This window comes from Rhodnius prolixus, unplaced genomic scaffold (assembly GCF_049639745.1).
Source record: "Rhodnius prolixus isolate KJV_2025 unplaced genomic scaffold, Rpr scaffold_2, whole genome shotgun sequence".
Classification (NCBI taxonomy): domain Eukaryota; kingdom Metazoa; phylum Arthropoda; class Insecta; order Hemiptera; family Reduviidae; genus Rhodnius; species Rhodnius prolixus.
Genome location: NW_027411592.1, coordinates 61,906,593 through 61,933,645, shown reverse-complemented (window position 1 = coordinate 61,933,645; position 27,053 = coordinate 61,906,593). Strand labels below are relative to the sequence as shown.

Below are 27,053 nucleotides of genomic sequence, written 5' to 3'. Positions count from 1 at the left end.
GCATTACCGGAAGTAATCTGCAAACTCGAAGTAGGAAGTGAAGAAAAGTACATTTGTGATCTGGGTAACCATTGACTAATCAACGTGCTAGTACAGCCAGTTCGTTAATTATCTGTTTTATAGCTATAATTAAACAGAACTTAATTAAAGCTGTTTTTTTTTTTTTTCAAATATAGTGCAACTATAAAATAGTAAGAATACAGAGATAAAGTTGCCGCTTCATTCAGAAAAGGTCAAATTTCCAATTAAATAACGCACACACAAACCCATTAATGAGTTCGATTGGAACGTTCTTTAATCTGTTTGGCTGGTCCGGCAGCCATGAGCCATCCGAGCCATGAGTATGAACTGAATGCTTCTTCCGGAACAAGTCTGGCTTTATCGGCCTCCTCAATACTTAGATACTCGCCTTACCAGAGCACATCTTCCCTTCATATGTGTCACTGGGTTTGGGCGCTCTTTTTTGCTCCCTCAGTATAAGTATCAGTATAATGTGCGAACTAAATAAGAGTTGAATATTTAAAATAAAATCCGACCGGAGGACAGATGTAGGAGTGTTGATCGTCAAAAAAAGCTCGAAAAAGGGCAAAACGTTGAAAAACGCCCAAATTTGACAACTTTTTTCTCTTTTTCCATACAAGATAAATTTTCTTTAAGATATAAGGCATATCCTCGTTAACTAGACTTTTATTTTTAATAAAATTTAATTTAATAGTTTTAAATTTTTAGATTTAATAGATTTCATGAAAAAAGTTGAGCAAAAACGGCATTTACAAAAATGTTTCTTGGGTTTTGTCCAATGAATCAGGTGTCATTCGATTCGGAATTTCATTAGGATTTGCCTTTTTGGGGCCTTATATACTTACTTTGTATAGATTAGCAGGGAAGTTTGACCCACGTAAATAAAGCCCCCTTTTGAACTATTATTAACTGTAAATTGTTGTTCATTCTTTTTGGTGACTGATTTATAGTTTTAACTGTAAATTTTATCACGATTTTGATACAATTTCGCATGATGATGTTGTTAGAGCTTCCCTGCGTGGCATTAAAGTACCATTCTGCTCTTACACCTACAAAGGGGAAGTACTGCAATTGTTCAAATTATCAATGAGTGAACTGATTTTCATGAATGAATTGTCATTTGATTCGAAATTTTATGTAGATTTGCAATTTAGAGGACTCAACGCTGCGCATCTTTAGGAAAGGAATTTGCCCCCACGTAAGAAGTCCCCCCTCTTAAACTATTATAACTTAGTCAATCTTGGCCATATTTTAATCCGAATTTGGCTAGAAATGGCAGGGAGATTATTGTTGTCGTACCGCATTTGCCGTTTGGTTTCCCTAGAACCTTAGGGAGAGTTACTGTGAACGCAATGGATGTTCTTAAAAGTAAGAACTGCATTCCCGGCGGTTTAATCTCTAATGCCAAATGTATGTTTCCTACAAAGAAATACCTTCCGCTTTTATTCGTAATGTTTTACTAAGAAAACAAAAAAATTTGCTTTTTTCAGTAGTTTGGTGATTCTAGCGATTCTAAGCAGCATTTTAAAAAAATTTAAAACAATAGGTGAACGTGAAACATGACCCGCAATTTTCTTTTACCTACTTCCCAAGAAAATAACCATTATTCCCAATTTCCCTGTTTACCCTCACATTATTAGTACAGAAAACAAGGCATTAAGCAAGAGAAATCTTTTATTTTTCATGTTTTTATTGAGAAAATTGTTTATTGCCTATTTTGATTCTTCATTAAATACCTAGGGGGGGGGGGAATTAGTAAAACAAATTAAACTTTAATTTTTCATAGAAATAGTGTACAATAAAGAATTGGCCAATCACAGTTAAAAATGAAAGTGTGAAATGTAGGTTGGTGGAAGAGCCAATCAGAAGCAAGTACTGTTTATTAAACCACGCCTACCTGTATGTCACACCACGCCCTCTTTGACCCCTATTAAAATGGGGAAGATCAGTTTATTTTTTTAATTTTTCTATTTTCTATTACTCTTGACAAACGAAACTATTAGCCAATTTATTTATTCATTTCTTAATTATAATTAGATGATCCTTTGAATTGACTATTTTTATTTTATTGTAAATACAAAACGGATCAATAATCAAAATTTACAATTTACAAAAACAATTAATTAGAATTTTTATAATCAAATAATTAGTAAAATGCTAACAATAATTGCCTACCCTAAACATATGCGTATCTTTATCTATATAACATAACTAAATATAACATCGTGGGGAGAACACCTAGATTAAGAATGTAATTGAAGGCAACCACATTTAAATTTGATATTAATAAAATGCATTAATTATTAATTAAATATTATTTTTCAAGTTTAGCTATTAGATAAAGTGAAGTAACAATCGATTTAATCGAACAACGAACTCAAACCGATGATGTTTACTTCCTACTTCTGCACTAAACTTTTACTTAAATCTGATGTCAACAAAAAAAAAAGTCGATAATGTGTGTTAGTTACATATAAGCATTTTTTTATTTTTGAAATAATTCGCATCTTTTTAAAACCAGTGCATGGATAGCTTGATACCTCCTGTTGCAGTAAATCTAAGATAAATGGATGCTGCTCTTTACTGGAAAAATATGTATTTTGTAGATGAAAATGGCCATTATAAGGGTCTGGTTATAATATCATTTCTGTGAACTGTGCAGATTTGCAATCTCGATTTCCATTCATGTTCGTAAGAATTGAACGTGTTTTAAAATTTTGTAAAGAAAAAAATCTATAAGTTAAAAGTCGCTGCATTGTTTTGAAAAAAAAGTCATGTGGATCTGCAACATCTTTGAGTTTGATTTTGCTTGGAGAAAATAGATCCATTATTTCTCTGTCCAGATGAATACGCCCTCCAGGGATGTCATCTGACTTTTTTAGCGTTTTCAATCGCTGGTCCACTTTGCGGAATAAATTTTCCAGTTATATTTCGCGATTTCCTTTAAACGTTTTACACATAAAAGTTCTCGATTAGTTTTGAACTCGATTTTTCCATTGGTTTCCTTAAAAGGAGAATGCTAGCGTTTTAATAAAAGGCCGTTCAGAATATTTTCTCTTCTAATTTGAATTTCCATTAGGAAAACTGTCAGTACATTTCACTGCGACATTCATTCCGCATGCTAGTATAGTTAGTAAAGCGCAGTGCTTTAAATTTCTTTCGCCTTGAATATTAAATTTGCTGGGGTTTAGGGGAGGGGCTCTGCGATTTCAAACGTCCTTCAAATGACCTCTTTATTACACACAATAAGTTGCATTACCTTTTTAGTGAAAATTCCCTCATTAAAAAGAATTTAATGACGTAAGCTGCGTATAGAGAGAGAGAGAAAGTAGAGTAAATTTTGCTTCTGTTTCGGTTCTATTTGACCAGCAGGGATGATTTTCGAGTTAAGAGCTTCGAAAATCACCTGTCGTAAAATTTCTATTGGTGTATTGATTGAGCGTGGCCGCAACCCTGCATAAACAGCGGTGCGCGCGTGTAACAGCCGGAAGGACAAACGAGGTGTAGGAGGGAGAAAGTGTACAGCCACCTGTTGATGTGGGCTCTCGAGCCACCTGTTCGGCTACCTCCGGCCCAACTCGGTCTCGGCTGCCTCAGTGACGTACAAATATCTGCCCACCCCACCCCCGCCCACCCTCTGTTCCTGCTCTTTATTGGCTTGTTTAGTTGCGCTCTCTCCGACCACGTACCATTACTTCCAGATAAATATCTGTGTTTAAAGCCGCCACTGTAATAGACCAGCTCAGCTTGCCACACTGGATACACGGCAGTTCCCACAGAGATCCTCTTCTCATCTCCTGCTCGCTTAAGTAACCTTTGCAGGGCTATTAAACATTTAAATTATTAAAATAAATAATCTAGAAATGCTCGAAATATTGTTTAACCTGATTAATGGTATTTCTATTCCTGGTATTAAATAAAAATTATGTTTTATGAACTCGCACACTACTTTCCCCCCCTTTAGACAATTCACAAAAACAATTCTTTAGAAATTTAGTATTGATATGAAAGAAATTGGTAAACTACCTTTAATTTTTTTTTTTTTTTTTTTTTTGGCGCATCGACGACTATGGTCATTAGCGCCCCTAGAGCTGTGTTCTTTTCTCGAACTAGGATGGCACATGTCTCTCCACCCGATTAGCGTCCTACCAATATCTCACCAGTGAGGCATGGCGGAGCCCCGGGTAATCCGACCTAGGTCCACACTTCCCTTCATAAGTTATCGGCCCAGCCGACAAGAACTACCTTTAATAATAATAAATTCTACATAATCAATAATAAGTTAAAAAAGATAGAAAGTTCTAAAAGCAGTTCAGTAAAGCCGCACTTCCGGTAGTCGTGTCGCTTCCGGAATCGGAATTTTAAAGAGGAAGTTTACATGTCATGTACGGCTCTTTAGAAGGGAACTCAATTCAAACCACCGGAATTCGCCACTAAATGTTAGTTTAACTTTAAGTTATCTATTTAAGGACTTTTAAGAGAAACAGACGTCGCAAAATCCATGCATAAACACAAATTCATGATAAGAAATTAAAACAAAGAAAACCAAAGTTTAGTTAAAGATACTCTAAAGGGATCTGGGATGACGTAGAGTGCTCCAGCCCAATAACATCCCAATCTTGGCAGAAGAGATTGTAATGTTTAGGTAATTATTAAAGTTTCCTTAGCTCAGTGCTTTGTCAGACTGGCTTTCAAAAAGACAACACTCCCCTGATTCTGACATTTTCTGTCGCGGTTAAACTGAACGCATCTTCCATTTCCGTAAAACTGCTTCTTCAATTGGAAATCTTTTCGTCGGCTACAAGCATCTGGTTCTTGGCCAATGCGAGTTTTAGCCCCAGTTTTCTTAACGTGATCTTGCACCATCCGAGTTGCATTCAGCTAGCATGGTCGCATATTTCTAGTTGCCAGGAAGAATGTATTTTACACCTCTCCTCATAGATAATTCTTTTATTCTAGATTTTATTCTCATTCATGACCGCTGTCTCGTCCGATGACCAAAGACATTTATGACTTCCTGGAACACCCTCCGATTATAGTGGAATGGGAAGTATAAATTGGGAACCGTAATATCTACGTATAAATAATATTAGACAATAACTTTATATGTAACAAATTAAAGGACTTTTGTGATGCATAAAGAAGTAGCTTAAGAAAGATTGGCTTTGAGGGGGCGGGGAAAGCTGCTGTCGATACACACACACGCACATACGCATATCTCTCTCTCTCTCTCTCTCTCTCTCTCTCTCTCTCTCTCTCTGTGTGTGTGTGTGTGTGTGTGTGTTTTTTTTTTTTTTTTTTAGAAAATTCCTTTATTTCCATCATGCTCCGCTCATTTGAGCACTACATGAAATTAACAAATAACAGTACAAATTCAAATATGACAACTAACGTTTATATAAACACAAAACCACGGGCATAACATAATATAATTAAAACATGGCTATTGTAGAAAATTAAATTATATGTAAGATTCGATAAATTAAGCAAACAAAATCATGGCGGACATTCAATACAGTGACGAAGATAGCTTACTATCTGATTGGCAAATACAATAGGAAATTGTTTTCAATAGTAATTATTATTATTTTTTTTTTATTTATTTATTTATTTTTTTTTTTTTTTTTTTTTTTTTTTATATATATTTATTTATTTTTTATTTTTTTATTTTTTTTATTTTATTTTTTTTTTTTATTATTATTTTTTTTTTTTTTTGTACCATTATCTACACACTATTGACCCCTATACAAAAACTCGAGCACACTCCTGACATAAAAGTTGAAATGCCGGAAGAATTGCGGCTGAAGCAAAACAGCCTTGTTGGGTGGCCAATTCTCGCCCTGCGTTAAGACATTCTGCATGAGCAGCCGTCTCGCTGACAGGAGGCATTCGCAATCCCATAGCAGGTGATCAACTGTCTGGGCTGAAAAAGAATCGCATCCACAAGACGAATTTTGCAAAATACCGAATCTCAATAAATAATGTGCCATTTTCCCATGCCCAGTAAGAATCTGAGTTAATCCATAACTTATGGTGAAGTGGTCCATTCGAAGTCGAGCCGTCACAGAGGGAATGAAATCTCTTGTGAGTGTACCCGTGGTTGATTCGTTCCAGAATTGCTCCCAGGCTTCTACACTGCGTTGATACGCCCACTGCTTTAGTGCTGTTTTAGGGAACTTATTGTAGGCTATGGTCAGATCGCTATCTTTTGAAGCTGCTTTTGCCATCAGATCAGCAGTCTCGTTACCCATGATACCCACGTGGGCTCTAACCCAAGAAAAAGAAATAGTGCATTTATTCCGCAGCCTACACAGCCTTGTCCTTATCATCTCAATTAGAGGGTTGTGGTTTTTCCTATTCCGCAAAGAGTCCAAGGTGATACGACTGTCGGTAGCAATTCTTACCTTTTCTCCGAAGAAGAAATGGCCCTCAACCCAGTCCAGAGCCTTAACAATGGCCAACTGCTCAGCCTGGTTATTTGAACAAAACGCCGCCAGACGAAACCCCTCTTGAACCACCACCTGTCTCAACCTCATCACAATAAACGCGCACCCAACAAAATCACCATCCTTACTTCCATCTGTAAAGATGTCTGTATCGTATGTCACCCCCAAGTCCATATGAATAGTTGGTATCTCAGCGGGATGCAGCCAATCCTTAAAGCCAACAGGTGCATCCATAACTGCTCCACCCCAGTCCCTGACTGTTCCACCCGATTGAATAGTATCAATAGTTGATAGTTGCTCTATTTGAAAACAAATCGGCATGACTCCAGCAATCACTCCAGCAGCGCTAAATGAAATAGTGCGATAGCCCTTAATCAAACGCAAAAGAAAGGGGGGAAGAGGAAAGTTTAGCGTTGCTGACATAGAAGCCTCGTAGAACAGCAGTTAGTCCTCTTTCTGAGGCTGTAGCTACCAACCGGAACGGATTGCAATGTACATCTATCTATTAACAGTGTCGTACTCTGTGAAGAACATGTTTGGTCACACTGATACAGTCTCACAGTTGGCAGTGCATCCACTTTGCACCCTTTTTTTCTGCAAGGTTACTGCAAGAACAAAAAACTGTATTAACCGATTTAACTGGTCCTGGGCTGTGATGAGGAAAAGACAATACAATTAAATCATGCACGTGATACTTTAGTTTAGGAAAGGCGAGTTTATGCTGGTGAGTAAAGTAAAAAGTAGAATGAATTATTAGCTGAAACGGGCCGTGATGTTCCACTACAACAAAAGGAACTAACAGAAATGTAACTGAAGTTGAAGATGTTGGATTAGATTTAAAGAATGACCAGAGAGATGGTCTGGCTAAAACAGGCTTCACAATCTCACTTACTTCTTGAATTAAGAATCAGAAGAATTAGTTTTACTCGACGTGATTTGGCGGCTTAGAAAGCTAATCCATCTGTTGGCCAGAAATCAATAAGTAAAAATATTACATCCAGATTCTGCAGAGAAACGTTAGTTTTTAATAAATTGAATAATTTATTCACTTTCCATTAAAATTGTTAATATATGTATATGTACGTTAATACATGTATATGTATATGTATATGTACACGATAAAACATATAAATACCTAAATTTAATTCAAGTTAATTTAAATTTTAATCTAATTTTTTTTTAAATAAATTTTGGAGGAATTAAAGCCACAACTTGGCTACAAAGGACCCATAATGTCCGACCAAATCGGTTAAAGTTAAATATAACTATTCAGTTTCCGCAAATACAAATTCTGAAAATAATTTGAAACTAATAAGTACTAAAACCATAAAAACTAAATATATAAAAATAAATATAAAGGGAAAAAATTATTCAATAAAAACGCATTCCTCCGTTTTACCCATTTTCATCTAATTCTGAATTTTATGAAAAAATTTGGTTATTAGTGAACGGAAATAGCGTTAACCTAACCTAACCTAACCTTAGCTCACTTGCAGAACTCTTTTAGAATTTACTTTCCAGCTGAATGTTTCATCAAAAGGTATGGCATGTTTGAACATCTGTTTAAGGCAAGGGAAAAAGTTGTAAAAAAAGTTCGTTACAGAGGCGAATAAATCTGCTTTTGATTAATATTGACTAAAAGCTTGATAGTGTAGAGATCCTTACAGAATCTCAAACACCGTTCACAGCCGTTTCAGTAATATTGATTAAATCTCAAACACCGTTTACACGTGCAGCTCTTCTCTAAAAATACTTTTTGAATATTTGAGATAATTTGGGAGTGGAAACTATGAAGTGAAATGATCGATCCAAGAATTGACTAATTTCTACATTTTCGATTTAGAAGATAAAGAGGCTCGCAGAAGAAGAATTGATTCGAATCGTTGTGGAGGATGTGCACTAGACGATAAATAATGGAGGTTTGGGCGGGGAGTTGGTTGATGGGGTTGTTTGGATTGGAAGGGCGGTGAGTAGTCACCTGTTGCTCCCTGTAACCTTGCTCTCAGTTGACCTTCACCTCTGCCAAGGGTCAACAGCCCTTGACTCACCCTTCACCTACTTGTGCGCGCCGTCCGCTACCTTTCCCTCATGGTCCATCAAGAATCATGTTTCGACGTTGAGCTTTCACTACAAGTTTTAGGTCCCTCGAGAACGAAACAGTGGTATTAGTGTGACCGATCCGCCATAAACCAAAGAATCAGACTCACATGACTTCCTTTTACTAAGAGTACAAGGATAAATTTCTGCACGCCCATTGTATTCTCGAGTATAATTGGATACCATGTTTCATTTTCACAAATCAATTTAGTTCATTCTGGCGCAGTTCAAATGAAGATACAAATACAGTTAGTAAAACAATTTATCCTAAAAGAAACATAAAATTTGATTTAAAGTGTCACAAATCATCAACGGTTCCTGCTTAAAATCCGCATTTTAGGAACGAGATTACAATGTATCCGCACATTATCTTGCTTAGTTTGGTTCTGGAATAGAATATTTTCCTTTAACCAGTGTAAAGTTCATGTAGATTCTTACATTTAATTAAATTAAATTTTCTTATTAAAATAAGCGATCTGAGATTGTTGAGCGGACATAAGGGTGAGGAGGGCAGGATGTAAACAATGTCTGAGATATTTGGTCGACACGACAGCCGACATATAAATAACGGTGACCTTTTCCATGTGCCCACCTCAGTGTGCCCATTCGACTAAATTTATCTCCGAGCTCTCCTGTTCTAGTCCAGCTCCTCTTCCCAACCGGCGAAAGTATCACCGCTGGAAAGAAAATTATGTTCGTCTTACCTGAATTTTATTTTCTTATCAGTGGTGTTTTCTTTGTTCCTGTCTAACAGTTAACATATTTATGCTAGTTTTGATACTAAAATAACGAATCCAGAGGATTGCTGCCCGACGGTTGGCCTCACTTCTACAAGCCAACCAGTTCGTTATCCTAGTCATGTCAAGAAGTTAGCAGTTCCAATTTACAAACTGTAAAGAACTTATCTGATAACAGCGTAGTTGTTAGATTCGAATATTGTGTCTAAGAGTTGGGTGATGGATTATTGTTTGCCTGTGGATGAGCCTGAAACTGTTGCCTTTCACTTTTATTAGCTCAGCAGACCGGAAGTGTGTCTTTATTGAGGAGTTATTCACATTCATAATTATTCCAAACGTGACTCTCGTTTACACATTATCACGCCCGCATTTCTAAAACTCTGATTTTACCACTTTTTGTTTCCATTCCTTAAAGCTGGGATTTTTTTTTTCATCTAAAGTGAAGAGTTCCGTATTGCACATCTCTCTAATTACGAAATGAAACAGTTGAAGAGAGCATGATGTCTTCTCAGCATCCCGTTTCCTCTAAAATCAACATCCCATGAGAAGAAGTATTTACTAAAACGCTACGTCTTACGCAGGTTGCGTCAAAACCTATGAACGCATTACAGGAAAACTAGAAAAAATTTCCGTTTGTCACTCTTCCGGCAACATTTCAACTCAAAATTTGGAAACATTCATACTTACTAATATTATTCAGTCGTCAGATCTATCAATTTCACAGTAAAAGCTTATTAGAGGTAAGTGTAAATACACCCCACCCTAAAAAATCCTTGACAATAAAGTTTTGTGTAAAAGATAAAGATCTAGATAAAAGCAATCCGTTGGCAAGCTTAAAGGAAATCGTGTGAGCATGTTTGTGGAAATCTCAAAAAATGAACGCTTCCGGTTAAACAATTTTATTTTCGGTTCCCTTTTAAAAATCTCATGTGAACACTAACGACTTTTCCATGTAAAATTTTCGAGGTACTTTCTAACTTATAGATTTTTCTAAAAATATTCTCGGCTTTTTGGAACATATTTAACAATAGACTAGTGAACAAGTTGGCCATTTAAAAGAACGGCCTTAGACAGTCGGACAGTCCTCCGTGATTGTTGCTGGTCTAACTGGGATTCGGCCAACCAATGAAACTGTTCGAATTTTTCTCAACTTTTTTTTTTTCTAGTTTTTACATGTTCAAAGATAGTTGAGATTAGTTTAGTCGTCTTGATTAAGGAATGGTTTGGTTGTTTGACACTGAGAACAATGTTAAACATGGAGTGGAGACACGTTGACATCCATTTTTATCACCAACGGTGATTGATGTAATACGAACGGTTAGCATATTTACGTTTAAAACAAGACTAGACCATTCTAGAGCGCCCGCATTATGTAATAAGGTTTTGCAACAGCCTTCATATTGCTTAGCTCGCAGAATATCGCTCGTTTTTCGATTGGGCGTCACCAGCTCGCCCTAACTTGTAGTCATTTTTAAATTCACTTAGTGCTTGATAAGCACGAGCTGCAATAGTTCCTATTTCGAATTTCCATGTTTGTGCAATAAATAATACTTCTTAGTAAGGAACACAAAAAAGGTTTTAATGCTTGGACAGCAAGTGCTCTTTTTCAATTTAGTCAAGCCAAAGTAAGGGGGGACCTTTTGCACAAGAAATTTAAGGGAGGTCGCGACTAAGTCCTCAACTCAGCGTCCAACTACTTGTGTTATTTATACGCATTTCTTTACATGTAAATAGCTCATTATAAAATTGATGACGATTAAAATTACTGAAGTTTATTGTTTAAAAAAAAATTGAAATGTACAACAAACGTTCGTACGCAATTATTAGCTCTTTATTATAATCTGTCTTGTTCCTTTTAGTCTTTGATTTCTTTTACCTCTCCCAAGAAGCTTAAAATTACCACTTTTTAAAGGTATTCTTCTGTGGTTACCATCATATCTCTCTCATTACTCCCAGACACCCTGCCTATTATGCCCTCCGTCAACAGGTGTCTTCTGCCATATCATTACAAAAAGTATTTTTACTATTAAAAAAACTGCAAAACTGCTCGAACAAAGTTTTTTAGAATTCACCCCAGATTACAATCAACAGGTGTAACTAATATCAGGTGAACATTTTGAGGGTTAAGTGGCGCAAACTTAACATCACCTGAAATAGAGGAAGAAAGAGAGGGGAGAGAGTCCGGAAATTATCCAGTTCTAAGAAACGAGATAGCTGCTCCTCACGACCAATATCAGTATTCCTTACAGTTATAGGCCTAACACCTACATCAATCTGTACGAATAGTTCAAACAGATAAATGCCTAAGAAGTTTAGGAGCCTACCATGTACTGAAATAACATGTTTGAGAAGTACAATACTTAAAGTTCCCCTTCCCCCTACCAATGAAAACTGGCTTAATGTTGCCTGGGATAATTGCTCTTATCACAAATTGAGATAGAGATAAAGATATGCAGAGTTTTGTTTGTAAATTTAAAGAAAATCAGTATCAAAATAACACCGGAAGCATTGCAAACATTTTTCCCAATTCCGCGTAGAATATGGAATATAGATAGAGAAGATGGTAGCATTCATTGCAAGAACTAAAAGGTAAACCAAAGCTCTCGCTTTTATTAGGAGCATTGCGGACTAGATGATACATTCAATATGTAAACGCCTTTTTCCCATACTATGCGCGCCTATCTGTTAGATTTGCGCAAGGAAGGCGAGTCTACCTGTCGGATTAATCTCATGATGACAGCTAAATAACTATCAGGTATGAAAATTTACGATTTTTCGATTACGAATTAACAACCTTAACAAACAAACAAACAGACAGATATTTTGGCCCATACGTACCAATTTGTAAAATCCAAAGAATCCGTGGAGTTGAAATACTGACTGATATTATTTATTCACGGTTTATAAGTACAGAGTGGTCACAGTTCTTGATAAGCCCAACATTAAGACATCAACGTCTTTAAGTTTGTATTGAAGTAATGCACTTTGCAGCCGTAGGTAAAGTAGTATGGAACAGGTGGTATATCAACCTGGACAATATTAGAGGAGAATGTATTAATAAAGATGTCCAGCGCGCTCTAGGGAGCCAAGTGGCTTTAAATTCCAAATCTCTCTTTACAAACACACGCAAACACTGTATATATCCTCATATCTTCCTCAAATTTCTTCTACCTGCTAACTGTTCTTTAACCTAATTTCAAATGTCACTCAAAGAAACGATCTTCAAATTGGCTGCCTCCCACTTCTTGTCCATACTCTTCAGTGGCCAGCGCTCTTATTATCGTACTACTGCATTCTTCTTTTATGTCCACTCTTTTCTTTTAGATAGTTTTACTCAGAGTAACAATTTATCAAATGAATAACCAAATTCACTTTCGTTCGCTCCACAGAAGCAGATCTTATATTTTTTTTTTTTTTTTGACGAATTGAGATCATTATTTCCTCTGGCCAACGCAAACTAGAAGATTTTCATCAGAAACATGTAGTGGTCATAATAGTGTTCGAAAAAGTAGTTTTTAAAAAATGATTTATGGATAGCATTATTACTAAAATTAAATAAAGTACATTTTTGGCTAGAAAATTCATGACTTCTCTTATTGTGAATCTCGCAGTTGTAAGTGACATTTCCGGCTTTTAATATTCAGGTGGTAAAACCTTAGCGTTCAGAGAAACGGAACAATAAATAAATAAATTTACCAAGATCTAGCTCCCTGTGAGAAGTGTACTAAAATTAAAGAAAACATTAGCTTAGAGAAATTCTCATAAAACACGAAAACATCAGGTAAATGGTATTTCCGGTTCGAGGAATTTCATCACAAAACCAAAGTTTGATTTTATCAAAGACTCCCCCATCCCAATATCTTTTTTGTTCTACTTTTCTTTTTTTTTTCACTAGTCGTATAATTTTATTTATTTATAATTGTAACATATTGTTAATGATACAAATATGTACGAGTATATGAAAGTGGGATTGGCCAATATTTACATTGCTACAAACCAATTAAATTAAGAAATCATGCCAAAAATGGATTTTAGGAAGTTGACAGCAAAGAGGGTAGGTTGTTGTATTTGGCTCCTCTGATGGACCTTTCTGTGCATTGTAGTTACAGTTTCTCCTGTTTGCTGAATACGCTGACATTAAGTGGGTTCGATGCGACCACTGTGGGACAATCGAGGTAATACAAAGACTGAGCTATTTATTGCAGTTTAGTTGCAGAATTTCGACACCATTTGGTGAGCTCAAGTAGGTGACTTTGCAAACGGTGGCTAATATTTAACTAAATAAATTGAATAATCATTAACAGCCGGAAATGGCAACAATGGCTATCGCGATGTTAACATTAATAAAACTAAGAACTATGATAGCTGCCTAACACAATCACTTTGCCTGATGAGTTGCGATAAATTAAGAGGTGCTTATGACAGGACCAAGCAATAAGCTATAAAGGAGAGAGACGGAAGGTAATGGCGACTTGAGGAGGGTGGCACGGATTGGAGAGGAGTTGAATTTAGAGTGGAATGTTGGAACAGGTGCAACTGCAGCGTGACGGCCACCAGTGGAGCCCCACTGTTGGTAGTGGAGCTGCTGCAATCTTGGCATTGGAGCTCCACTGGGCTGCGAACCTGCTAGCCTTGACTCCTATACCAGTCACCATCTTCGTCAGTTCGTTGTTCTGCGGTCGCCGTCTCTCTTAGAACTCTCTCTTTGGTAAACCTTGGGTTTGACTTTAAATCGGAGTAACCGTTTAGCTTAAGACCATTAGTGTCTTCTGTGCCCTTCTTCTTCTTCTTCTTCTTCTTCTTACGACCAGCAAGGAGTTCTATATTTTCCGTCACCCCTTCAACCCTAATGTTTTATCACGCCAACTTTTCTGTATTGAGTTTACCGCACTACATTCTATTCCACCTTTAGATTATAAAAAGTGTTTTAAGGAAAAATGTCAAAACTCGACCTAATATCGCTGACGCAATGGTTAAGATGGTCGTTACCGCAACTACAGCTTTACTGAATGAATTATCTTTTCTTGAATGTTTGGACTTTGCTCAGTGTAAATGTGCTCACTTTGTCTGTTTGGACTGATAATGATATAAAATGCCGAATTGAAGAAAATCAGTTGAATAGAAGTTTTTAGCGATTTTTCCGCTATTGTACCTTTAAAATGGAAATATTTTTGTAATATTGAAGCCATCTATCTTTGGTTAGGTCTGCAGAGCTGGTTAATTTTTGATTTTTATCCGTTTTATTGTTTATTATTTCAATAGTGCATATACTCCTCTCTCGCTCAGTTAGCAAATGTAGTGCGAAACGGAAACACAAAAGTGAAGCGGAAATCTCTACACTAAGCTGATAATCTTCCTCTGAAGGTGGATGCAAGTCGGAAACCGGATACAGGGATATAATACGCATGCACACTACGATGGGATATAATCAAAGATATTATCGAGCGTTGCATTTCCCACAAATAGTTTTGTTGAGTTTAAATTGTTCTAGCTAGCCTCGTTGTAGGTTTATTGTTTTTATTTGATTTTATATGTTCGGTTTTAGTGAAGGAATGATATGTTCATAAATAAGTAGGTAACATCCTGGCTTGAATATAAAAAGAAAGCTGGAAACACCAACTTTATATTTCCTTTACGTACATCTACACCGTACACAAGTTAGCAGTGAAACCTCGCAACCTGAAGGTGTTCTCTGAAAAGTCTAAAAGTGGAATAGAAGCCAATTTTTAGAGGCAAAGCCAAAGCTCTAACTACCAAATCGTGGACGTGAGCGAGAGTGCTTATTTTATTTTCATTTTTCGAACAAATAAACAACAGCCACACGAGGGCTCGAACTTGGGCTCTCCCACTTATAAATGCACGCTCATAACCTCTACACTAAATGCTGGCCACCCTAAATCGTATTAATATCTTTTACTTAAATGTAAATTGGAAAGTTAGAAATTAAAAAATTGCAAAGCGCGATGTCAGTGCTTACCGGATTGTTTTATAAACTAAACAATAGTTTATGCTCTACTGGGTGCATAGAAATTTTCTCAACAAAACGACGATGGAAATACTTAAGTTCGATTAGAAAAACTGGACCTGGTTGTAAGCATTGCTTCAGAGAGCGCCGTGGTGCTAATTCAGAGGCGATGGTCGCAGATAATGCAGCAGAGTTCTGGCTTGTTTTCCTAAAGGCCGGATGTCAACGATTGCATTTCAAATCCAAGGTCCACTAAGTTTAATCAAGTTCCACTAATGTATCGTAATCTAGGAGTGCGACAAGGCCGACCTCACAACCAACTGACCCTTACTGCCTGCCAAATTAAGTGCTATTAGAGCTCGATGTAGAACTCGATAAACCTTTTTGGCACGCTTCCGGTCAGTCAGTTAGCCTTCCCCGCAGAGGAACTGTATTTTGTCATGCTAATGGTTGTCTAGTAAAATTATTTTTTGAAAGAAAATTGGTCGATTGATTTATGTATAATAGCAGAAGGCGGAAGTCAGAGGGGTTACTTCCCTAATTGGAAAATAAAAAAATCTGGAATAGATATATGATTTTCCCTATTTCTAATTTTAAAGAGTTAATTAATTTAAAATGTAATTAACAGTCCCGATTTTCTCACAATCCCATATGCATTTCCGGTGTTTAGAACATTTGACACGAACGCAATATACTGAGGGTAAGAGATCGTAATGGCGCAGGCATTTTCATTGAAGCAGAACATCTCCTCCAAGTGCTTGTTGATTTTCCTTGTTTAGTTTGGGGACAAAGCAAGTCTGGACGGGAGAAAGATCATAGGTGAACAAAAAGAAACTTGGGAGGCAAAAGAGCAAGGTGACTGAGCATCATCAACTAATTGTGTCCGCCACACCAACACCACCTATACAACGCGAACAAAAGACTGCTCTCTGCCGACAGGACGTGTCACACGTGCGCGCTCCAACAGACAAGCCAGGCCACGTGCTCTTCATATAACCCACAAACTATTTATCTGCATACTTGTGTAAGCTTCGACAGACTAGAGAATAATCTTCACTTCACTGCAGCTTAACTCCATCGTTGGAGGCTCCCATACCTGTAAGTGGACTAGACTTTCCAAGGTTTTCAACTGCAAGAGGACCTACTACTACTAGTTCGGGATGTTATACTTCCAGAAGAGTTCATAAAATTAGCAGCTATATTAAAGGGCTTAAAATTTAAATCCCTTTATAAATAATCTCATATTTGTAATAGGGAGAGACAAATACAAAAATTACCCATAATAATTACGACTACTTACAAATATCCCGAGCTTAAATCATTAAACGATTAGGATCAGATGACCCAGCACAAGTTACGATATCTACCGCTTGTGAAATTAGTTAGATTTAAATATGAGCTTAACCGGTTACTATATTTGAAAGCTTAACAGGAGAGTTCGCAGCCTCAGAGCGCCTGGCTGAGTCCCAGTCTATTTTCTTTGCTTTATCCTTGAGATTTCTCTTCGTTGTACTTGCTCTTTTGGTATCAGTTTTACTGTGTACTGTGGACGTTATGAAGAATTAACAGCAAGAATGGGAGCGCTAGTGGATGAAAGTAATATTCTGAAGTTTCTAGCGACCCTGCAAAGAAATGTTCCGATCGCAGCTCACATTTTGGACGTGACTTTTTTTTGCAATCTTACATTAAAACATCATCAACAATAACGAAGGTCGATTCACAAGTGTAGAATAAAGGCGAAGTAACAAATTTATTTTTCTTGTCTTAAAACCAATTAAATCCCATCAGTTATTATGACTGTGGCTGGTCGCGCCAATGCTACTTAACCTAACAGTGCTCCAGAAATCGATCTGGCCAAGAGCTCCTAATCTGCAGCTTATATATAAGACTCTACTTTTATTTTGAAAGCAGACCCAAAAAATGCGTGTCCAAATTTTTATCGCTTGTTGCAGCTGCACATCTGATGCCTAAGCATGTGAGCTCCAGCTCTAGGGGACGGGGAAAGAAATGTTTAAAAGAAAGAAAAGCTTAAATTGCCGCGATCAGTTCTGCCTATAAATATCTATAATTGATGACATCTGCTGACTGGCCAAAGAAACTGGAATGAACTGGCGGATACTGGATAGCTGTTAGCTGGAGAGGACGAGCCACTTCAGCAAGTCTATCTTCGGAAATGGCATGTTCAGTTTGCATTAGCACTACTCTTTGGTCAGATCTATTGCAATGTTCCGTCCTCTTTAAAAGTACACATGTTTGTATGAACGTGTTGGTTTGTGAATGCACTTCTTCAGCTGTTCCAAAACTGTGCCCTAAGCAGTAAAGCTTGTCTCTCTGGTTGTAATCCTGGGGGCCTTCTAGCGAGCCTTATTATGATCTGCAGATTTAAAAAAAAAAAAAAAAAAACTCTACAAAATTGTCGCGACATCTCGGATGCAATCTATCAGCCACCACTACAAGTCTAGAAGAAGCATCTCGGATGCAATCTATCAGCCACCACTACAAGTCTAGAAGAAGCATAATTGGCATTACCAAAGGATTCCAGTGGAACATCTCTTGCGGTAAGAAATCTGCGCACGAAATTGTTTTCTACAGAATAAAGCTTGACAATTGTTTTTTACTTCAAGTTGATATGGTAAAATATTAAAACGAATTAGGGAACATGTTCGAATTGACCAGTGGTTCCGAACGGGCTAACGTCCAACTAATGGCCGATGGTGATGATGAATTACAATACATACTTGTTGAAGGGCAGGGGGGAGGGTGAATCAGGGCTTCAGGTCGAACCCTCTCATTTACCTAACACGTAGTAGTAGTTTCTCAAGTTTGGAACATTTTAGGTCGTCTTTTGAAATTTTGAAGAATCATCATAGTGTTTTACTCTTAGTGTTTTATGTGTATATACATACACCATATATATATATATACGAGTGTCTTATGTATTTCTTAATTTAGATTTTTTAATAAAATATGCATGTACTTCTTGTATGCAGCTTGCTGCAATGAACCCTCGTCCTTATGCTTATTTAAAAAATTATTATAAAAATCAATTTTTCTTATTCTGGGTAGCTCGAAACGTGTCTTCAGAGAACACTCAAAATGAAAAATTTGCTCTTTACTCATCGATTCTTTTATTAGTAGAGAAAGAGAATAATTACTGTTTGTAGAAGTGGGGGGAATATTGTGACACGAAGCGAAAGCAGTTTTCTATTGTCTAGAGAAGTGAGCAGTTTGAGACTCCGGAGAAGAGGATACCCAGTGTACCAGCAGCACTGAGCTAATCCACCCACTAGGATAGTTATTGCTCTATCTATCCTGTGTGCATGAAGATAGCACAATTTAATAGTTTTATTTTTGTTTTGCAGGTGTTCTTAAGAGTTTTGCTGATCTTGGAGAGAGTTACATCTAAGCTCCTGTTTGCTACCATGGAGAGGGTCAGCCGGATCTAACAAGTCTCAGTAATGTAACTTGGACAAACATTGGTAAAAACTAGTTACCAAGTGCGACCCAGTGTCGCAAACATTCAACAGAACTGATGACCATGGCAGATGCTCAAGTGGAAACCAGCGCCAATCATAAAGGCAGCTCTAAGAGTGGCGATATCCTGCATAAACGTTATACGGAATACAAGAATAACAACCATCCGTTGGTTACAAACAACAACCACCACATCCGGCAAAAGCAACGCAAACGGAAACGTCTGAATCAGGTAGTCGACCAACTGGCCGTACATGCTTCTCCGCTCAACAATAACATCATCACTCTTCATCACAATAACAACAATGACGAAGAGCTACGAGTGAAGCAGGAGATGTTGGACGTTGCTCAACCATTGCTCAAGAGTGATAAACTTAAGGATGAGCCCTACGTCTATCTTTCCGAGGAGGAGGTGGAGGAGGATGAAGTGTTCAGTCCCGCATCCTCGTCCAAGTCTCCACATAGTTCCAACACCGACTCACCTAAAATAAGTTTCAGTCCTTTAAGATTGAAAGATTCTTTAGAAGAAGATGACAGATGTTCACCGCATGAGGTGAAATCCGAATACAGCAAATATGAGCTGAACTACAGCATTCAGCCCAGACCGGACCCTGCTTGCAGGTGCAGCCTGTGCGTAACTGGAGTATCAGCGCATCCATATCCCCTAGAAAGGTTTCATCCAATAACACCTGTTACACCCCCTATGGCCGCACCTGTCTATAGTTTTGAACAGTACCTGCACTGCAAATATTTACCGGAAATCTTCAGGAAGAGGTCACATTCAGATTCCGATTTACCAATATGGTTTGAAGCGAAAACTGAAAGAAGCGATCGCTCGAAAGATTGTTCTTTCGGCTCACCTCAGGATTCACCATTGGATCTTTCCATGAAGAGTTCCAGAAGTTCCGAAACTTCGCCAAGTTCTGGTGATTCATATATAAGTGTACCACCGCTGTTGGGTGGTTTCATGCCGCCGAGAGGAAGCCTGGCCGTACCTGTAGTGAAAGGAGATGTGGCTTCACCCACCACTAAAGAGTCTGTGGCCGTCTGGTACAACATGGAGGTGTCTCCAGTGGTAGAGGAAATGCCACCTGGTTCTGATGTAGCCTACGTTTGTCCGGTGTGCGGTCAGATGTTCAGCCTGCACGACCGTCTGGCAAAACACATGGCCTCCAGACATAAAAGTCGAAACCATCCTACGGATCCAACCACAAAAGCTTATCTGTGCGAAGTATGTCAAAGATCGTTCGCCAGGTCGGACATGCTAACCAGGCATATGCGTTTACATACTGGTGTTAAACCGTACACATGTCGAGTGTGTGGACAAGTGTTTTCTCGTTCGGACCATCTGTCCACGCACCAACGGACCCACACTGGTGAAAAACCCTACAAATGTCCTCAGTGTCCGTACGCGGCGTGCAGACGGGACATGATCACCAGGCACATGCGCACTCATTCAAGGTACGAGCCAGGAGCCTTGAATACTTCAACAGAAGAGTTTAGCTCGACGAGATCGTTGTCACCACCCGCGGTGCCTACAGACTCGTCAGACCTGGACGGACTCCTTTCAGCAGCTAGCCAAAGAGATAGCAGGTGTAATTCAAGTACGGCGGCCATTTATGAGCGTAAAATTTCCCCTTTGTAAGATTTGCACAATCTTCCCCCTTTTTTATTTATTTTTAGTCTAGTTTTCACTAACCACACAAAAAAATAGCTATTTTTCCCTACATTCAAAATTTAAGGAAAAATCAGCCAACTTTTTTGTTTCGTAATACCTCCTTGTATCGTCTTCCTGGGTGCAGACGACACAAAGACGTATTTTCAGTCCCAAAATGTTTGCAGCACTAAAAGTCATGGACTTTGCAAGTTGTAAGTGGTCAGGATTTGCGTTTGATGATGCCGCCCATTATCGCACAGAGAATAGAAAAAATAAAAATAAAACAAACTTGCTCAATTTCTTGCCTAAATAATTCGCAAGTATATTTAAAGTAATAATGTTGAAATTATTTATAAATCAATTGTGATGTAATTAGTTAGAGAATAATATAAATAATAAAAATGTTTTGGCTGAAACTGGGATACCTTTTGTTGACGTTATATTTTCAGCAACTCAGTGTGAATTATAACTTTGTTAAAGTATTTGTTAAGTTAAGGTATTTGTTTTGGACATTTAAAAAAAAATTACATATTTAAAAAAAGTACCTAGCAATTTTTATTTAATGAAAATTGTGAAAGGTAATGTTAGATTGTTACATGTTACCTTTGTTTATGGCTCCGCTGTTTTCTGCGCTATTTACTACTACAATCTTCTCAATAATAAACTAATTTCAGTTTAAAAGGTTATTAAATAATAACGTTTTTTGGCTAGAGGAAGGCCCGTGGTGTTCAAATGTTACTGGGCGCAGGTTGGCTACACTGCTCATTCTCCTCCCGAACTGAAGATCTGCTCTCTAGTGGCTGCGAATTCAGCTTAACCTCTCTGTGTCTTCTGAATTATCTTACAAAATTAATATATTTATGTGAATGGTTGTAAATCTTATGCTAGGCAAACTTCGCAAACTAGGCAAAGTTGTTTTTCATTGTAAATACAAAAATATTGTAGATTTTTGTTAAAGGAATTGTCTGGAACAGAAGAAGATGTGGCAAACTGTTTGCCAAGCAGTGGGGACTTGATCAGACTGAAACAGATCAACAAACTGACTTTATCTGATGCCTGTTCAGATCAAATAATACTGAATAGATCAAACTAGAATTAACTAGTTCTGCCAATGTTGAACAGATCAACAAATTAGACTATTTGTTAGTACCGACCACTTATAGACTAACGTACTTAATCAGACAATGTCAGCTAGATTTGGCAGTGTTGACTCAATTACAGAGTGCCATCTGCTCTTGTCGCTGTTAGATTCTCCCCAGAGCAGAATTGAACGCTAAATCTCAGACAAAAGCTCTGAGCTGCCAGAGCAAGTTCCTCAGTTCCTTACAATCTTCAGTTTTTACTCAGATCTATTTGTGAACGTTATTGAATTGAAACACACAGCCACTGTAATATATAAATTATTTTTACTTTGTACATATCAATTTTATTTAATTGATTTCTTAAATATAGTGTAATAATCTATATCCGGTGTGAATGTGCTAATGAGAATGAATTTATTCAGTGTTGTCTAGTTTACTCTTACTGTTCCCCAAACTGTTTGTAAAAAGGCCTAGTCTGAATTACTATGTTCACCGTAGATTGCAACGCCAGACTATGTCTGGGTAGACTAACAAAAGAGTACAAAATAACAAGAAACAAAACTTCCAGATACTCAGCGTGTACTTAAAGTTGCCAATTGGATTTACGATACGTCAGACTGTCCAAGATTGGCGAGTGATGCTTGTAGATTGCGAGAAACTTGTGTCAAGTCTTACTAAAACAAGTCATTTATATATTTCTTATATATACATATATATATATATATATAATTTTTTTATGTTTAAAAAAAAATTTATATTTACTATTGCCCCTCCCTAAATACTATTTTGCTCAAATAATGTGCCCCCTCCGAGAATTCTAATATAAATACGTTTTGATTTTTATTGTAATTATATTGCGCCTTATTTATTATTTTCTTTTCAAATTGTTGACTGAGAGAAAATCTGTTTTTCTTTTCAAATTTTGAAAAACAACCGGAAAAAAATTCTAATTAAAATACATTATTTTGAATAAAGTTTGTGTACTTATTTAATTGGTGTACCAGTTTATTTCATTTGCCTGGAGTGGTTATTCTCAGCTGTCTGTCCAGTAAAATAGTGAAAATTTCTTTAGTTTGGAAACGTCCCACGTATTTATGTTCTGAACTTTGGTTAGATCCAGATCTTAAAAAGCCTAGTTTCTCTATTAATGGCAGTATTATCTTTAAACCCCTATTTCCAAGAATCCATAGTTCAAAACATTTAAAAAAGACAATTTTACTAATTATTACTTTCTCTAGAGGAAAATTAAGAACTATAAGCACATTACTGCTCACAATATCCCATCTTGATGCCACTTGGTAATGTGGCAAAAAACTGATAAAATTAAAACCATCAACAATAAATGTGAATCATGGCAAGAAAAGCCGAGGAATCCATCGTCCACTAGAAGACACAGACTCGCTGGCTCCTAGGATTCTCGGCCTCACCTGGATGGCCACTCTAGTGGACGGAGCTCTAATGCACCCTAAACCTTCCAACCTTCAACAGACATTTCTATCTAAAATCTTACCATACACCTTCAGTTCACCTCGCCAGGTTTCTATCTCAAGTTTATTGCGGGCCGAAGGTTTTTTCGAGTTTCTTATCAGACCCTTTTGGTCACGATGGCAGACTTCCTGCACACAATCAACATTGAATTTAATTTTACCTAATCTAATAACTTCCCTTAATGTAACATTAGAACTGAGGCTTTGTCTACCAACCACTCCAACAAGGCTGGGATCTCGCAATGAAGTTTCTATGGTCCCGTTTTATAACAACTGCACAAACATTCTTGTCATAAACTTTCTCTGCAAAAGACGATACTGCCATCCTATCAACCGCAATACTCAATTAGATACTTAGATGCCATCCAGTAATTGTGCAGGAGCTGGAGAAAGTAAAGTCAGGTAAGAGATTCTCATTCCCCTTATACAACTGTCCTATGTTAGATTCACTGGGAAGAACTTCACTCGACGTAAAAGGCGAGCATTAAATTTTCGGATTTTGACACATAAGGCGACTACTGCAACGAAAGCAAAAATTATCAGATATACTAAAACTTCCTGCTCCAACAGAACACAGTCGTTTCAATCAAAACTAAGCCCATACTGTAACTGTTAAAATAAACGCACATTACGTATCAAACTTTACTTTTCACTAATTTTGTTACCTTTTGTTTTTGAACAAAACAGCTATAAAATTATCCTTGGGAATTTTGAGGAGAGGTCAATAAAATTTTGTAGACAAATATCTTTTTCTTACCCACCGGTACAGCAAATTTATTGCCTCCTTCAGGGGAATATGAATGTGCTTAACTGCATCATCAAAACTGTTAATGCAAACATAACATAAAAGTTGCATATAAACATTTTCACAACACATCAGTTCTCTAATTGCAAATCTAAGTTTACCAAGTAGGCTTGAGCACACCAGTGAAAAATTAGTTTTTCACTATTAGAGATTATAATCTGTAGGAGAGTACTAGCACAGAACAAGAGAACAGACTAAATTTGGATGAAATATTTTTCCCCTGATGGAATTTAGGAGTTATAAAAAAAAGTTCATAACAAATAGGCAATTATGGAAATAATTGGTTTATGAAATGGATGCAGAAAAGTTTGGATGTCTTTCAAGAATTGATGAAAAACTGAGGAAATTTAATACGATGAGCTAAGAGTCACTAATGGGCAAACAACGTAAGAGACTTTCTTATTGTATAGACTAAGGAGCTGTCGTCTACATTCCATCGAAAAGTACTCGCTATGCATCCTGAAGGAAATATATTAGAGGTTCCAATTCACCATCTCCTAATGTTAGGGCCAAAAAATATTGATACTCAGTTCACTTACATAATGGCGACATTCTCTCAGAAGGAATAGAAATCTTCTCGGAGTGAAAATGCCTCTTTAAAAATTAGTTTTTCACTTTTAGAGATTACCAAGTTTAATTGATACTATAATATACAGGAAACTGTGCACCTTCAAAGACTCAATCTATTACCGCCGATTAGGGCAATTAAAATAACGCAGGAGGTTTATGATATTGAATTTTAACGGTTTCATTTAGACTAAAATGTATGAGCGTCCTAACATCCGGTTCGTTTAACTAAAATCTCGACTAAATTTCCAAAGTTAGATTAGATTTTATTATTCACGCATCCATCACTAAAAACTTGGAGTCTCGGTTTTTAATCCATAAATATCTATAAAATTTTATTTTGTTTAACATAATTTCAGCCAGAACAATTGAGATAAATTTCAACATTAGCAACAAAATACCTAGCTAAGGTGCTATTATTCTGCTCGAGCTGAAGAAGAAGAAGGCGTTCGAAACGAAGCTGTGGCTTTAAGTTTGTTTCTTAAAGTTCTCAAACATTATTAATTCTAAAGAGGAAATCCAACCTTAGATTCCAAGAACTATTAGATGTGGATGCGCCTTAAGTGAAATATAAAGCACTTCAACAATTTAGTAGTTAAATAGTTCTGTGAGACGTCCTGAACTCACACCTGGTGGCGCCATTGCTTTAAATGGCAACGGCCAGTATTCCAGCAAATTTGGAGTCTCATTTTTTTCCATTAAATTAATTATATATTTTGCTGAAAGAAATGCCTGCGTAAAAATGTTACGTGATGTAATTACAACATTAGAACAGCTGACGGAGGAATGTGAAATGAATTATAACTTACTGCCACCTTAATCGTCGCTAAAAAAAAAAAGTATAAAATAAAAATGGAGATGAAAAATATATTTTAACAAAATACCTATTAAATAAAAATAAATAAAAGCACTAGACGGCGTAAATTCCTTATGGTTACGACCCTCAGTTAGTCTACCTGCACAGATAAATCTAAAATTCCGAAAATATATTTCTAAAAAAATATATATTAAAAGTAGAGAGAAGGTACCTAACCAGAGATGTGAACAGATTTAAATTGATACTTTCAGAAGAAGTGCGCCATCTATGGGCGATAGTACGTTACCATTCTGGCCGATTTCACACGCAGTTAACTCTGATTTAGTGGCCAGTGCATCATCTAACATACAACACAGCGCAGCATCCATCTTATATTTCCTCATTTTTGTAAGCCTTTCCTCACTCTACAACACGATATACAAAGTCCTCGAAGCAAATTATAATTAGAATCAATTTACTTAATTCTTTTATTACTTACAATAATTTTTTTTTTTTTTGCGTTTATTTGTGCTACAATCAGCGCGTCAGCGCTATAAGTAACAGTGATAACCGAGTAACAAATGATAAGGCAAAGAGTGGAGAAGTTATCCAGTGGTAACACTCCCAAATATTAGATGATTAGTCACTCTCTTCACTGGAGAGATCACGAGGCCACTGTCTTTTAAGAAGTCTTGTCGGGTTGTCAGGAAGAGTTCTAGAAGAAAGATTTTGGGCTAGAGGATTTATATGAGATTGCAGGCTGAAGTGGAGTTTTCTGTTTCGTGTTTTAGCAACTTCGGTTTAGCAACATTAAAGGAATGTTAAGGTTAGTGTTTTATATTCGTATAATTCAATGTGTTGAAATAGTAAGAAATCAACATATCTACTCCCTTAAAAGTTACGCCAAGCCTCAGGCGACCTGATGTTCAAATCAACGGTTAATACTTTCTTTTGTCAATAGTAATACCAACTAGGAAAATTAAATATAAAGATCTTTCATTATATTACGGGCCAAAGAAGGCGTGGAGTGATATACATATACGGAAAGTAGGCGTGGTTAATTAAACTGTTCTCGCTTCTGATTGGCTCTTCAACCTACTCACTTATCACACTTCCAATCTTCACTCAGATTTGCCAATTCCAATCGTTTGTCAATAGTAATACCATCTAGGAAAATTAAATATAAAGATCTTTCATTATATTACGGACCAAAGAAGGCGTGGAGTGATATACATATACGGAAAGTAGGCGTGGTTAATTAAACTGTTCTCGCTTCTGATTGGCTCTTCAACCTACTCACTTATCACACTTCCAATCTTCACTCAGATTTGCCAATTCCTCACTGCTAATTAATTATTTTTATAAAAGAAAATAGTTAAATTTTTTTTTACTAATTTTCCCTCTAAATAATTAATTAATAATCAAATTAAGAAATAAAAAATTCCTTATTATAAATAACTAAAACTATTCGGTAGCACAGTTGTACAAGGGTCGATCATCTAAACTGGTTCAAATTGAAATTTATCCGTGATAATAGTTTTTAAAGGTATAGAAGGTTAAATTTTGGAAGTCATTCAAATTTCAGACCTCCAAATCTCTCTTTCTATTGTTTCGATTTTAATGAATGCTTTATCCAATTGTAGGGAAACGTTTTCTCTATAACTGGTCCAAATTAAACTATATTCGTAATCATAGTTATCGAGATATAGAAGATTACATTTTGGAGGTTTTGCAAATGGTTCAAATTTCAAACCTTTACATCTCTCTTGCTGTTGCTCAGGGTTAAATGAATTCTTTACCGTAAGTTTTCTCTATAGCTGATATAAATGGCAATATTCTAGTCATACTAGGTAATGAGATATAGAATTGTAGAGAAATGTTTGGGTGCTATGTTGTAACCAAAACAAGAACTACTTCTG

General features: G+C 36.8%; 1 protein-coding gene across 2 annotated transcripts in view; it reads left to right on the top strand.

Moving 5' to 3' along the window:
* klu (zinc finger protein klumpfuss) overlaps positions 1–22,471 on the top strand; it is a 29,333-nt gene extending 6,862 nt beyond the window's left edge. For both annotated transcript variants that reach the window (XM_074120171.1, XM_074120172.1), the window contains one exon: positions 18,629–22,471. In XM_074120171.1, coding sequence (XP_073976272.1) covers positions 18,799–20,385 — 1,587 coding nt within the window. In that variant the 5' untranslated portion in view covers positions 18,629–18,798 and the 3' untranslated portion in view covers positions 20,386–22,471. The remainder of the gene's footprint in view (positions 1–18,628) is intronic.
* The last annotated feature ends 4,582 nt before the right edge of the window (positions 22,472–27,053 follow it).